Source organism: Protomyctophum parallelum, assembly GCF_964188405.1.
Source record: "Protomyctophum parallelum genome assembly, chromosome: 13".
NCBI classification, from domain to species: domain Eukaryota; kingdom Metazoa; phylum Chordata; class Actinopteri; order Myctophiformes; family Myctophidae; genus Protomyctophum; species Protomyctophum parallelum.
The window spans coordinates 42,151,575-42,168,162 of record NC_139708.1 but is presented as its reverse complement, the minus strand read 5'-3'; the positions used below and the strand labels follow the sequence as shown (position 1 = coordinate 42,168,162).

At 37.5% G+C, this 16,588-nt stretch overlaps 1 protein-coding gene across 1 annotated transcript in view; it reads left to right on the top strand.

Annotated features, from left to right (window-relative positions):
- The window catches only part of prkcab (protein kinase C, alpha, b), a gene marked incomplete at its 5' end in the record, with an annotated part of 225,968 nt that overhangs the window by 153,711 nt on the left and 55,669 nt on the right, over nucleotides 1–16,588 (top strand). The window contains one exon of the mRNA XM_083779270.1: nucleotides 16,339–16,450. Coding sequence (XP_083635396.1) covers nucleotides 16,339–16,450 — 112 coding nt within the window. The remainder of the gene's footprint in view (nucleotides 1–16,338; nucleotides 16,451–16,588) is intronic.

The following is a 16,588-nucleotide window of genomic DNA, read 5'->3' as shown; positions in this document are numbered from 1 at the left end:
CTGGTGTGTGTGTGTGTGTGTGTGTGTGTGTGTGTGTGTGCGTGTGCGTGTGCGTGTCAGTGTGTGTGTGTGTGTGTGTGTGTGTGTGCACGCGCAGCAATGGCTGCACGGTGGAAACGCCGGTGGACGCCAACTTTGCTTGTTCTTTAACATCTAACAACCGCACCCGTTCTAACTACGATCGTTAATGTAGTGGGTACAGCTTTTGGAACTTTTGCAACTCCTGTGGCGGTGGCTGTGTGTCAGGATATCACGTCAAGATGTACCCAGCGACGTAGTCTACTACCGGCGCCACGCTGCCTGTTGGTCCCTCCCGTGAACAACAGGTGCCGGGAGGAGAGGCAGTGGACTCGGTGACTTCCCCGTTGTGTCGGTCCGCCATCGGGGCAGCGGTGTGTGGACTTCCAGGCCCATGAGAGCGGCTAGGGAGTATGGAGGGTGCAGCGTCACCGGGAGAGACCCGGTGAGTCGGCAACTTCCCTACGGCAAGCGGACGCCGTGTGTTGTCACCGGGCGGCGGTGTGAGACGGCTCCGTTCTCTCTGATGGTCCAGCCTGGGACATGCCCACAGCGTGGGAGCGTTTGTGGGAGCGTTTCGAACTCTCGACAGCTTGGAGTGTCCATAGGATGAGGCAGAAGGACATGCGAGGTGTTGTACTGTCCCTGTTGTACTGTCTATGCCACCATATGAGACTAAGCCTAGTCCTGAGCACCGTCGTGTGAACGAATATGGCTATCAGAGACGCTGCTGAGTGACATTCTTGCATGCTGTATCATGATAAAACATGTGTCATAGGCTTGTGATTGTAACATAACTGCACCCATACTGTTTGTGTCCTTATGCATTTTCCTTTTAAAGTGTGGACCAAATAAAATAATTCAAATGTGTACTATCAGTCTCACATGCACTGCTGGTTGATAGTCTGCAGGTATACGCATCAGTAGTCTTATATGATGTGTGTTCATTACACCTTTTGACCACTGGGGGCGCCACTGAGTCAATTAATGCATAAATTATGCAAATGAGTAATTAATTTATGCATTCAATTATTTACATTCCTTGAATTCCATACATTCCATAAATCATAAATCATATTATATATATATATCATAAATATAATTAGCATAGTGTTATTATTAAATAAAGAAAGCTAATAATAGTTTTTTTTTTTTCATGACAGAGTGTGTACAGTGTGTGTGTGTGCGTGTGCGTGTGTGTGAGTGTGAATCTGACCCTTCCTCCCTCGCTCATGGTCCTGTGACATGTTCCCTACCTTGCCGGCGGCCGTGCCAGGTGCAGAGATTCCGCATACAGGTGTGAAACGGAGAACAATAGGGCTCTCCATTCCTTTCAAGTGCCAGGTGTCTATTGAGAATGTGTTAATTAGATTTTAAAAAACAGGGGTGTTGTGTAAACAAGGGTGGGGGCTCTCTCCACTCCTTTCAAGTGCCAGGTGGCTATTGAGAATCCGTTTCAAGTGCCAGGTGGACATCAGAATGTGTTAATTAGATTTTAAAAAACAGGGGTGGGGGCTTCACTCCTTTGATGTAGCTTGTATGCATCATGCATGAGGGGGACAGGGGGTGGGGTTCCTTATCTTTTGAAATTTGCATGTGACATGTGACAGGTGACAGGTGACAGTTGACAGTTGACAGGTGACAATTGCCAGCTGACAGCTGACAGGTGACAGGGGAAGCACATGGCTTTTGTTATGTGTCATCATCATCATTTATTTAACTCACAACCATGATCACATGGTTTGGAGCACAGATTCATAAAAAGTATACAATCGAAAGTATACAATACATTACAGATTACACGATATACATATACATATCGTAAGGCTTTCCCTATTTATACAGTGGGAGAACATTTTTCATATGGCTGGCTGGATGGATGGTTCGGAGGGTGCACACTAGACTGACTTTTGTTTATTTATTGGGTAAGTCATGGATACCCCGCCTAGTAGTCAATTTCTATATATATATATAAATTACACTGCAGTACCAACTATGTCCTGATGTGATTTTAATGGTTCGTGTTTTGTTTTGTGACTGGAGAAGGTAAGTGTGGTCCTAATGTTGGTGGTTAACGTAGGTATTGTATTATTTTTGGGTTTTGTGTTGTGTTTTTAGAATTTTGTAGGTTTCATGTTGTCCTAATGTTTTGGTCAGCGTAGGTCTTGTATTATTTTTGGTATTTTGTGTTGTGTTTCTAGAATTTTGCAGGCTTCATGCTGTCCTAATGTTGGTGGTTAACGTAGGTCTTGTATTATTTTGGTGTGTGGGGATGGTGTTTTGTGAATTCTGCAGGCTTCATGTTTTTCCTAATGTTTGTGGTTAAAGTAGGTCTTGTATTATTTTTGTGTTTTGTGTTGTGTTTTTGTGAATTTTGCAGGCTTCATGTTTTTTCCTAATGTTTGTGGTTAAAGTAGGTCTTGTATTATTTTGGTGTTTTGTGTTGTGTTTCTAGAATTTTGCAGGTTTCATGTTTGTCCTAATGTTTGTGGTCAACGTAGGACTTGTATTATTTTTGTGTTTTGTGTTATGCTTTGTGAATTTTGCAGGTTTCATGTTTGTCCTAATGTTTTGTTCAACGTAGGTCTTGTATTATTTTTGTGTTTTGTGTTGTGTTTTGTGAATTTTGCAGGCTTCATGCTGTCCTAATGGTGGTGGTTAACGTAGGTCTTGTATTATTTTGGTGTGTGGGGATGGTGTTTTGTGAATTCTGCAGGCTTCATGTTTTTCCTAATGTTTGTGGTTAAAGTAGGTCTTGTATTATTTTTGTGTTTTGTGTTGTGTTTTGTGAATAGTGCAGGCTTCATGTGTCCTAATGCTGGTGGTTAACGTAGGTCTTGTATTATTTTTGTGTTTTGTGTTGTGTTTTGTGAATTTTGCAGGCTTCATGTTTGTCCTAAGGTTTTGTTCAACGTAGATCTTGTATTATTTTTGTGTTTTGTGTTGTGTTTTGTGAATTTTGCAGGCTTCATGTTTGTCCTAATGTTTTGTTCAACGTAGATCTTGTATTATTCTGGTGTGTTGGGTGGTGTTTTGTGAATTCTGCAGGCTTCATGTTTTTCCTAATGTTTGTGGTTAAAGTAGGTCTTGTATTATTTTTGTGTTTTGTGTTGTGTTTTGTGAATTCTGTAGGCTTCATGTTTTTCCTAATGTTTGTGGTTAAAGTAGGTCTTGTATTATTCTGGTGTGTTGTGTGTTGTGTTTTGTGAATTTTGCAGGCTTCATGTTTTTCCTAATGTTTGTGGTTAAAGTAGGTCTTGTATTATTTTTGTCTTTTGTGTTGTGTTTTGTGAATTTTGCAGGCTTCATGTTTGTCCTAATGTTTTGTTCAACGTAGATCTTGTATTATTTTTGTGTTGTGTTATGTTTTGTGAATTTTGCAGGCTTCATGTGTCCTAATGCTGGTGGTTAACGTAGGTCTTGTATTATTTTTGTCTTTTGTGTTGTGTTTTGTGAATTTTGCAGGATTCATGTGTCCTAATGTTTTGTTCAACGTAGGTCTTGTATTATTTTTGTGTTTTGTGTGTTGTGTTTTGTGAATTTTGCAAGCTTCATGCTGTCCTAATGTTGGTGGTTAACGTAGGTCTTGTATTATTTTGGTGGGTAGGGTGGTGTTTTGTGAATTTTGCAGGCTTCATGTTTGTCCTAATGTTGGTGGTTAACGTAGATCTTGTATTATTTTGGTGGGTGGGGTGGTGTTTTTGTGAATATGCAGGCTTCATGTTTTTCCTAATGTTGGTGGTTAAAGTAGGTCTTGTATTATTTTTGTGTATTGTGTTGTGTTTTGTGAATTTTGCAGGCTTCATGTTTGTCCTAATGTTGGGGGTTAACGTAGATCTTGTATTATTTTTGTGTTTTGTGTTGTGTTTTGTGAATTTTACAGGCTTCATGTTTGTCCTAATGTTTTGTTCAACGTAGATCTTGTATTATTTTTGTGTGTCGGGTGGTGCTTTTGTGAATTTTGCAGGCTTCATGTTTTTCCTAATGTTTGTGGTTAAAGTAGGTCTTGTATTATTTTTGTGTTTTGTGTTATGTTTTGTGAATTTTGCAGGCTTCATGCTGTCCTAATGTTGGTGGTTAACGTAGATCTTGTATTATTTTGGGGTTTTGTGTTGTGTTTTTAGAATTTTGTAGGTTTCATGTTGTCCTAATGTTTTGGTCATCGTAGGTCTTGTATTATTTTTGTGTTTTGTGTTGTGTTTCTAGAATTTTGCAGGCTTCATGCTTGTCCTAATGTTGGTGGTTAACGTAGGTCTTGTATTATTTTGGTGTGTGGGGTGGTGTTTTGTGAATTCTGCAGGCTTCATGTTTTTCCTAATGTTTGTGGGTAAAGTAGGTCTTGTATTATTTTTGTGTTTTGTGTTGTGTTTTGTGAATTGTGCAGGCTTCATGCTGTCCTAATGCTGGTGGTTAACGTAGGTCTTGTATTATTTTTGTGTTTTGTGTTGTGTTTTGTGAATTTTGCAGGCTTCATGTTTGTCCTAATGTTGGTGGTTAACGTAGGTCTTGTATTATTTTTGTGTTTTGTGTTGTGTTTTGTGAATTTTGCAGGCTTCATGTTTTTCCTAATGTTTGTGGGTAAAGTAGGTCTTGTATTATTTTTGTGTTTTGTGTTGTGTTTTGTGAATTTTACAGGATTCATGTGTCCTAATGTTTTTGCTCAACGTAGGTCTTGTATTATTTTTGTGTTTTGTGTTGTGTTTTGTGAATTTTGCAGGCTTCATGCTGTCCTAATGTTGGTGGTTAAAGTAGGTCTTGTATTATTTTTGTGTTTTGTGTTGTGTTTTGTGAATTGTGCAGGCTTCATGTGTCCTAATGTTGGTGGTTAACGTAGGTCTTGTATTATTTTTGTGTTTTGTGTTGTGTTTTGTGAATTTTGCATGCTTCATGTTTGTCCTAATGTTTTGTTCAACGTAGATCTTGTATTATTTTTGTGTTTTGTGTTGTGTTTTGTGAATTTTGCAGGCTTCAGGTTTGTCTTAATGTTTTGGTCAACGTAGATCTTGTATTATTTTGGTGTGTTGGGGTGGTGTTTTGTGAATTTTACAGGATTCATGTGTCCTAATGTTTTGTTCAACGTAGGTCTTGTATTATTTTTGTGTTTTGGGTTGTGTTTTGTGAATTTTGCAGGCTTCATGCGGTCCTAATGTTGGTGGTTAACGTAGGTCTTGTATTATTTTGGTGTGGGGGGTGGTGTTTTGTGAATTCTGCAGGCTTCATGTTTTTCCTAATGTTTGTGGTTAAAGTAGGTCTTGTATTATTTTTGTGTTTTGTGTTGTGTTTTGTGAATTGTGCAGGCTTCATGTGTCCTAATGTTTTGGTCAATGTGGGACTTGTATTATTTTTGGGGTTTTGGGTTGTGTTTTAGAATTTTGCAGGTTTCATGTCGTCCTAATGTTTGGAGTTAACGTAGGTCTTGTATTATTTTCGGTGTTTTGGGTTGTGTTTCTAGAATTTTGTAGGTTTCATGTTGTCCTAATGTTTGTGGTCAATGTAGGACTTGTATTATTTTTAGTGTGTTGGGTGATGTTTTGGGAATTTTGCAGGTTTCATGTTGTCCTAATGTTGGTGGTTAACGTAGGTCTTGTATTATTTTTGGTGTTTTGTGTTGTGTTTTTAGAATTTTGTAGGTTTCATGTTGTCCTAATGTTTTGGTCAATGTGGGACTTGTATTATTTTTGGGGTTTTGTGTTGTGTTTTAGAATTTTGCAGGTTTCATGTCGTCCTAATGGTTGTAGTTAACGTAGGTCTTGTATTATTTTTGTGTTTTGTGTTGTGTTTTGTGAATTTTGCAGGCTTCATGCTGTCCTAATGTTGGTGGTTAACGTAGGTCTTGTATTATTTTTAGCGGGTTGGGTGGTGTTTTGTGAATTTTGCAGGCTTCATGTTTTTTCCTAATGTTTGTGGTTAAAGTAGGTCTTGTATTATTTTTGTGTTTTGTGTTATGTTTTGTGAATTTTGCAGGCTTCATGTTTACTAAGGTTTTGTTCAACGTAGATCTTGTATTATTTTTGTGTTTTGTGTTGTGTTTTGTGAATTTTGCAGGCTTCATGTTTGTCCTAATGTTTTGTTCAACGTAGATCTTGTATTATTCTGGTGTGTTGGGTGGTGTTTTGTGAATTTTACAGGCTTCATGTTTGTCCTAATGTTTGTGGTTAACGTAGGTCTTGTATTATTTTTGTGTTTTGTGTTGTGTTTTGTGAATTTTGCAGGCTTCATGCTGTCCTAATGTTGGTGGTTAACGTAGGTCTTGTATTATTTTGGGGTTTTGTGTTGTGTTTTTAGAATTTTGTAGGTTTCATGTTGTCCTAATGTTTTGGTCAGCGTAGGTCTTGTATTATTTTTGGTATTTTGTGTTGTGTTTCTAGAATTTTGCAGGCTTCATGCTGTCCTAATGTTAGTGGTTAACGTAGGGCTTGTATTATTTTGGTGTGTGGGGATGGTGTTTTGTGAATTCTGTAGGCTTCATGTTTTTTCCTAATGTTTGTGGTTAAAGTAGGTCTTGTATTATTTTTGTGTTGTGTGTTGTGTTTTGTGAATTTTGCAGGCTTCATGTTTTTTCCTAATGTTTTGTGGTTAAAGTAGGTCTTGTATTATTTTTGTCTTTTGTGTTGTGTTTTGTGAATTTTGCAGGCTTCATGTTTGTCCTAATGTTTTGTTCAACGTAGATCTTGTATTATTTTTGTGTTTTGTGTTATGTTTTGTGAATTTTGCAGGCTTTATGTTTGTCTTAATGTTTTGTTCAACGTAGATCTTGTATTATTTTGGTGTGTTGGGTGGTGTTTTGTGAATTTTACAGGATTCATGTGTCCTAATGTTTTGTTCAACGTAGGTCTTGTATTATTTTTGTGTATTGTGTTGTGTTTGAGTTTTTGCAGGCTGCATGTTGGCCTAATGTTGGTGGTTAACGTAGGTCTTGTATTATTTTTGGTGGGTTGTGTAGTGTTTGAGTTTTTGCAGGCTTCATGTTGGCCTAATGTTGGTGGGTAACGTAGGTCTTGTATTATTTTGGTGTGTTTGGCGGTGTTTTGTGAATTTTGCAGGCTTCATGTTTTCCTAATGTTGGTGGTTAACGTATGTCTTGTATTATTTTTGTGTTTTGTGTTGTGTTTTGTGAATTTTGCAGGCTTCATGTTTGTCCTAATGTTTTGTTCAACGTAGATCTTGTATTATTTTGGTGTGTTGGTTGGTGTTTTGTGAATTTTACAGGATTCATGTGTCCTAATGTTTTGTTCAACGTAGGTCTTGTATTATTTTTGTGTTTTGTGTTGTGTTCTGTGAATTTTGCAGACTTCATGATGTCCTAATGTTGGTGGTTAACGTAGGTCTTGTATTATTTTTGTGTTTTGTGTTGTGTTTTGTAGAATTTTATAGGATTCATGGTGTCCTAATGTTTTGTTCAACGTAGGTCTTGTATTATTTTTGTGTTTTGTGTTGTGTTTGAGTTTTTGCAGGCTTCATGTTGGCCTAATGTTTTGTTCAACGTAGGTCTTGTATTATTTTATGGTGGGTTGTGTAGTGTTTGAGTTTTTGCAGGCTTTCATGTTGGCCTAATGTTGGTGGTTAATGTATGTCTTGTATTATTTTTGGTGTGTTGTGTGGGGTTTTGTGAATCTTGTAGGATTCATGTTGTCCTAATGTTTTTGTATAACGTATGTCTTGTATTATTTTGGGGTATGAGAGAGAATATTATATTATTACAACGTTGTAATAATATAATATTCTCTCTCATACCCCAAAATAATACAAGACATACGTTATACAAAAACATTAGGACAACATGAATCCTACAAGATTCACAAAACCCCACACAACACACCAAAAATAATACAAGACATACATTAACCACCAACATTAGGCCAACATGAAAGCCTGCAAAAACTCAAACACTACACAACCCACCATAAAATAATACAAGACCTACGTTGAACAAAACATTAGGCCAACATGAAGCCTGCAAAAACTCAAACACAACACAAAACACAAAAATAATACAAGACCTACGTTGAACAAAACATTAGGACACCATGAATCCTATAAAATTCTACAAAACACAACACAAAACACAAAAATAATACAAGACCTACGTTAACCACCAACATTAGGACATCATGAAGTCTGCAAAATTCACAGAACACAACACAAAACACAAAAATAATACAAGACCTACGTTGAACAAAACATTAGGACACATGAATCCTGTAAAATTCACAAAACACCAACCAACACACCAAAATAATACAAGATCTACGTTGAACAAAACATTAGGACAAACATGAAGCCTGCAAAATTCACAAAACACAACACAAAACACAAAAATAATACAAGACATACGTTAACCACCAACATTAGGAAAACATGAAGCCTGCAAAATTCACAAAACACCGCCAAACACACCAAAATAATACAAGACCTACGTTACCCACCAACATTAGGCCAACATGAAGCCTGCAAAAACTCAAACACTACACAACCCACCAAAAATAATACAAGACCTACGTTAACCACCAACATTAGGCCAACATGCAGCCTGCAAAAACTCAAACACAACACAATACACAAAAATAATACAAGACCTACGTTGAACAAAACATTAGGACACATGAATCCTGTAAAATTCACAAAACACCACCCAACACACCAAAATAATACAAGATCTACGTTGAACAAAACATTAAGACAAACATAAAGCCTGCAAAATTCACAAAACATAACACAAAACACAAAAATAATACAAGATCTACGTTGAACAAAACATTAGGACAAACATGAAGCCTGCAAAATTCACAAAACACAACACAAAAGACAAAAATAATACAAGACCTACTTTAACCACAAACATTAGGAAAAAACATGAAGCCTGCAAAATTCACAAAACACAACACACAACACAAAAATAATACAAGACCTACTTTAACCACAAACATTAGGAAAAAACATGAAGCCTACAGAATTCACAAAACACCATCCCCACACACCAAAATAATACAAGCCCTACGTTAACCACTAACATTAGGACAGCATGAAGCCTGCAAAATTCTAGAAACACAACACAAAATACCAAAAATAATACAAGACCTACGCTGACCAAAACATTAGGACAACATGAAACCTACAAAATTCTAAAAACACAACACAAAACCCCAAAATAATACAAGACCTACGTTAACCACCAACATTAGGACAGCATGAAGCCTGCAAAATTCACAAAACACAACACAAAACACAAAAATAATACAAGACCTACGTTAACCACAAACATTAGGACAAACATGAAGCCTGTAAAATTCACAAAACACCACCCAACACACCAGAATAATACAAGATCTACGTTGAACAAAACATTAGGACAAACATGAAGCCTGCAAAATTCACAAAACACAACACAAAACACAAAAATAATACAAGATCTACGTTGAACAAAACCTTAGTAAACATGAAGCCTGCAAAATTCACAAAACATAACACAAAACACAAAAATAATACAAGACCTACTTTAACCACAAACATTAGGAAAAAACATGAAGCCTGCAAAATTCACAAAACACCACCCAACCCGCTAAAAATAATACAAGACCTACGTTAACCACCAACATTAGGACAGCATGAAGCCTGCAAAATTCACAAAACACAACACAAAACACAAAAATAATACAAGACCTACGTTAACTACAACCATTAGGACGACATGAAACCTGCAAAATTCTAAAACACAACACAAAACCCCAAAAATAATACAAGTCCCACATTGACCAAAACATTAGGACAACATGAAACCTACAAAATTCTAAAAACACAACACAAAACACCAAAAATAATACAAGACCTACGTTAACCACCAACATTAGGACAACATGAAACCTGCAAAATTCCCAAAACATCACCCAACACACTAAAAATAATACAAGTCCTACATTGACCACAAACATTAGGACAACATGAAACCTACAAAATTCTAGAAACACAACCCAAAACACCGAAAATAATACAAGACCTACGTTAACTCCAAACATTAGGACGACATGAAACCTGCAAAATTCTAAAACACAACCCAAAACCCCAAAAATAATACAAGTCCCACATTGACCAAAACATTAGGACACATGAAGCCTGCACAATTCACAAAACACAACACAAAACACAAAAATAATACAAGACCTACTTTAACCACAAACATTAGGAAAAACATGAAGCCTGCAGAATTCACAAAACACCACCCCCCACACCAAAATAATACAAGACCTACGTTAACCACCAACATTAGGACCGCATGAAGCCTGCAAAATTCACAAAACACAACCCAAAACACAAAAATAATACAAGACCTACGTTGAACAAAACATTAGGACACATGAATCCTGTAAAATTCACAAAACACCACCCCAACACACCAAAATAATACAAGATCTACGTTGACCAAAACATTAAGACAAACCTGAAGCCTGCAAAATTCACAAAACACAACACAAAACACAAAAATAATACAAGATCTACGTTGAACAAAACATTAGGACAAACATGAAGCATGCAAAATTCACAAAACACAACACAAAACACAAAAATAATACAAGACCTACGTTAACCACCAACATTAGGACACATGAAGCCTGCACAATTCACAAAACACAACACAAAACACAAAAATAATACAAGACCTACTTTAACCACCAACATTAGGACAGCATGAAGCCTGCAAAATTCACAAAACACAACACAAAACACAAAAATAATACAAGACCTACGTTGAGCAAAAACATTAGGACACATGAATCCTGTAAAATTCACAAAACACAACACAAAACACAAAAATAATACAAGACCTACTTTACCCACAAACATTAGGAAAAACATGAAGCCTGCAAAATTCACAAAACACAACACAAAACACAAAAATAATACAAGACCTACGTTAACCACCAACATTAGGACAAACATGAAGCCTGCAAAATTCACAAAACACAACACAAAACACAAAAATAATACAAGACCTACGTTAACCACCAGCATTAGGACAGCATGAAGCCTGCACAATTCACAAAACACAACACAAAACACAAAAATAATACAAGACCTACTTTACCCACAAACATTAGGAAAAACATGAAGCCTGCAGAATTCACAAAACACCACCCCACACACCAAAATAATACAAGACCTACGTTAACCACCAACATTAGGACAAGCATGAAGCCTGCAAAATTCTAGAAACACAACACAAAACACAAAAATAATACAAGACCTACGATGACCAAAACATTAGGACAACATGAAACCTACAAAATTCTAAAAACACAACACAAAACCCCAAAATAATACAAGATCTACGTTAACCACCAACATTAGGACAGCATGAAGCCTGCAAAATTCACAAAACATAACACAAAACACAAAAATAATACAAGACCTACTTTAACCACAAACATTAGGAAAAACATGAAGCCTGCAAAATTCACAAAAGCACCACCCGACACACAAAAATAATACAAGATCTACGTTGAACAAAACATTAGGACAAACATGAAGCCTGTAAAATTCACAAAACACAACACAAAACACAAAAATAATACAAGATCTACGTTAACCCCCAACATTAGGACAAACATGAAGCCTGCAAAATTCACAAAACACAACACAATACACAAAAATAATACAAGACCTACTTTAACCACCAACATTAGGAAAAACATGAAGCCTGCATATTCACAAAAACACCACCCCACCCACCAAAATAATACAAGATCTACGTTAACCACCAACATTAGGACAAACATGAAGCCTGCAAAATTCACAAAACACCACCCTACCCACCAAAATAATACAAGACCTACGTTAACCACCAACATTAGGACAGCATGAAGCTTGCAAAATTCACAAAACACAACACACAAAACACAAAAATAATACAAGACCTACGTTGAACAAAACATTAGGACACATGAATCCTGCAAAATTCACAAAACACAACACAAAAGACAAAAATAATACAAGACCTACGTTAACCACCAGCATTAGGACACATGAAGCCTGCAAAATTCACAAAACATAACACAACACAAAAATAATACAAGATCTACGTTGAACAAAACATTAGGACAAACATGAAGCCTGCAAAATTCACAAAACACAACACAAAAGACAAAAATAATACAAGACCTACTTTAACCACAAACATTAGGAAAAACATGAAGCCTGCAAAATTCACAAAACACAACACACAACACACCAGAATAATACAAGACCTACTTTAACCACAAACATTAGGAAAAACATGAAGCCTACAGAATTCACAAAACACAACACAAAACACAAAAATAATACAAGACCTACTTTAACCACAAACATTAGGAAAAACATGAAGCCTGCAGAATTCACAAAACACCACCCAACACACCAGAATAATACAAGATCTACGTTGAACAAAACATTAGGACAAACATGAAGCCTGCAAAATTCACAAAACACAACACAAAACACAAAAATAATACAAGATCTACGTTGAACAAAACCTTAGGACAAACATGAAGCCTGCAAAATTCACAAAACACAACACAAAACACAAAAATAATACAAGACCTACGTTAACCACCAGCATTAGGACACATGAAGCCTGCACTATTCACAAAACACAACACAAAACACAAAAATAATACAAGACCTACTTTAACCACAAACATTAGGAAAAACATGAAGCCTGCAGAATTCACAAAACACCATCCCCACACACCAAAATAATACAAGACCTACGTTAACCACCACCATTAGGACAGCATGAAGCCTGCAAAATTCACAAAACACAACACAAAACACAAAAATAATACAAGACCTACGTTGAACAAAACATTAGGACAAACATGAAACCTGCAAAATTCACAAAGCATAACACAAAACACAAAAATAATACAAGTCCTACGTTGACCACAAACATTAGGACAAACATGAAACCTGCAAAATTCTAGAAACACAACACAAAACACCAAAATAATACAAGACCTACTTTAACCACAAACATTAGGAAAAAACATGAAGCCTGCAAAATTCACAAAAACACAACACAAAACACAAAAATAATACAAGACCTACTTTAACCACAAACATTAGGAAAAACATGAAGCCTGCAGAATTCACAAAACACCATCCCCACACACCAAAATAATACAAGACCTACGTTAACCACCAACATTAGGACAGCATGAAGCCTGCAAAATTCTAGAAACACAACACAAAATACCAAAAATAATACAAGACCTACGCTGACCAAAACATTAGGACAACATGAAACCTACAAAATTCTAAAAACACAACACAAAACCCAAAAATAATACAATACCTACGTTAACCACCAACATTAGGACCACACTTACCTTCTCCAGTCACAAAACAAAACACGAACCATTAAAATCACATCAGGACATAGTTGGTACTGCAGTGTAATTTATATATATATATAGAAATTGACTACTAGGCGGGGTATCCATGACTTACCCAATAAATAAACAAAAGTCAGTCTAGTGTGCACCCTCCGAACCATCCATCCAGCCAGCCATATGAAAAATGTTCTCCCACTGTATAAATAGGGAAAGCCTTACGATATGTATATGTATATCGTGTAATCTGTAATGTATTGTATACTTTCGATTGTATACTTTTTATGAATCTGTGCTCCAAACCATGTGATCATGGTTGTGAGTTAAATAAATGATGATGATGACACATAACAAAAGCCATGTGCTTCCCCTGTCACCTGTCAGCTGTCAGCTGGCAATTGTCACCTGTCAACTGTCAACTGTCACCTGTCACCTGTCACATGTCACATGCAAATTTCAAAAGATAAGGAACCCCACCCCCTGTCCCCCTCATGCATGATGCATACAAGCTACATCAAAGGAGTGAAGCCCCCACCCCTGTTTTTTAAAATCTAATTAACACATTCTGATGTCCACCTGGCACTTGAAACGGATTCTCAATAGCCACCTGGCACTTGAAAGGAGTGGAGAGAGCCCCCACCCTTGTTTACACAACACCCCTGTTTTTTAAAATCTAATTAACACATTCTCAATAGACACCTGGCACTTGAAAGGAATGGAGAGCCCTATTGTTCTCCGTTTCACACCTGTATGCGGAATCTCTGCACCTGGCACGGCCGCCGGCAAGGTAGGGAACATGTCACAGGACCATGAGCGAGGGAGGAAGGGTCAGATTCACACTCACACACACGCACACGCACACACACACACTGTACACACTCTGTCATGAAAAAAAAAAAACTATTATTAGCTTTCTTTATTTAATAATAACACTATGCTAATTATATTTATGATATATATATATAATATGATTTATGATTTATGGAATGTATGGAATTCAAGGAATGTAAATAATTGAATGCATAAATTAATTACTCATTTGCATAATTTATGCATTAATTGACTCAGTGGCGCCCCCAGTGGTCAAAAGGTGTAATGAACACACATCATATAAGACTACTCGCATCCACTCAGAGACTGTGTGCTCATGCAGGGACACATTAGCACAGCATGCATGGACTCTAGACCTGAATGCAGTGGTTAATGCATGGACTCTAGACCTGAATGCAGTGGTTAATGCATGGACTCTAGACCTGAATGCAGTGGTTAATGCATGGACTCTAGACCTGAATGCAGTGGTTAATGCATGGACTCTAGACCTGAATGCAGTGGTTAATGCATGGACTCTAGACCTTAATGCAGTGGTTTAGCACAGCATGCATGGACTCTAGACCTTAATGCAGTGGTTAATGCATGGACTCTAGACCTTAAGTGGTTAATGCATGGACTCTAGACCTTAATGCAGTGGTTAATGCATGGACTCTAGACCTTAATGCAGTGGTTAATGCATGGACTCTAGACCTTAATGCAGTGGTTAATGCATGGACTCTAGACCTTAATGCAGTGGTTAATGCATGGACTCTAGACCTTAATGCAGTGGTTTAGCACAGCATGCATGGACTCTAGACCTTAATGCAGTGGTTAATGCATGGACTCTAGACCTTAATGCAGTGGTTAATGCATGGACTCTAGACCTTAATGCAGTGGTTAATGCATGGACTCTAGACCTGAATGCAGTGGTTAATGCATGGACTCTAGACCTGAATGCAGTGGTTAATGCATGGACTCTAGACCTTAATGCAGTGGTTAATGCATGGACTCTAGACCTGAATGCAGTGGTTGCCAAACAGTTGGTCCATGAGGGTCTTCCAGGTGGTCCCCACTTAACCGATGGAGAGTTGGCAACCAAATGGACCCTTTTATTTGTATTAGATCTTTAACCCATTCTGACCTGAGATCAGATTCATACGAGGTTTCCACTGGACACACACTGGTCTGATTATAACCCATTCTGACCTGAGATCAGATTCTAAAAATGTCAGTCGTTCTTCGATTTTTCAAAAATAGCAGACCTACAAGCTTGTATCGCGCCACTCGGTGGCGCGATATGAGCTTGTAGATCTGCTACTTTTAAATAGCTAAAGCATAACATGATGCTGACACCAAAATGGGTGCCCGGTCAGAATGGGACCGGGCACTTACTGGGAGTGTAAAATTAAACCCATGTTACACTCCATAAGAGTTAGATTATTGTTAAGCATCTGCATTTGCCTGTTATCTCTCTTAATGGTGCCAACATCAATACAGCATGTCATTTGTGGACTCAATCTCGTCAAATGGTCCGTGGCTCAAATGCAGAATATATATATAATGGACCTTGATATGAAAAGGGTTGAAAAATACTGCATTAGTGGACTCACCAGCACCACACTACATGACCTCATTACACAACGCATATACTTCTGAGGAGGACCGCAATGAATGGAAACAAGCAGTATATCACTGTAAATCCCTGGAACATGTGACGCGTTTAAACCTAAACACCCAGTGTGTAATAATAAAATGCCAAGTGTTTATTAATGGTCATAAAATACAGTAGAACACGAGTTCACTCAAACACCTGACGAGAACACCTATAGTGTTCAAATTCTAAACACCTATGACTGACTTTGATTGTAAAAACTAAACACGTTTATGTGTTTAAAAAGTGTTACAGGGATTAAACATGTTCTTCTGTTTATAATCTAAACACTGTGACACGTTTAAAAAGTGTTACAAATATGTGTTTAAAACTGTTTATAACCTAAACGCTTGGGTTTAGCCTATAGGCTTTGGGAATTTGTTATCCTTTTGATGATGATATGGTGGTGGATCTGCAATCAATCAATCAATCAATCAATCAATGTGTGTGTGTGTGTGTGTGTGTGTGTGTGTGTGTGTGTGTGTGTTCCACCAGGACCCCAGAAGTAAGCACAAGTTTAAGATCCACTCCTACGGCAGTCCCACCTTCTGCGACCACTGTGGCTCTTTGCTCTACGGCCTCATCCACCAGGGAATGAAATGCGACAGTGAGTATCCTATACCGACGTGTGTGTGTGTGTGTGTGTGTGTGTGTGTGTGTGTGTGTGTGTGTGTGTGTAGACCTGTGTGTGTGTTTGTCTGTGTATGTGCACGCGTCGTGACACCATGTGCGTACGTCAAAGCCA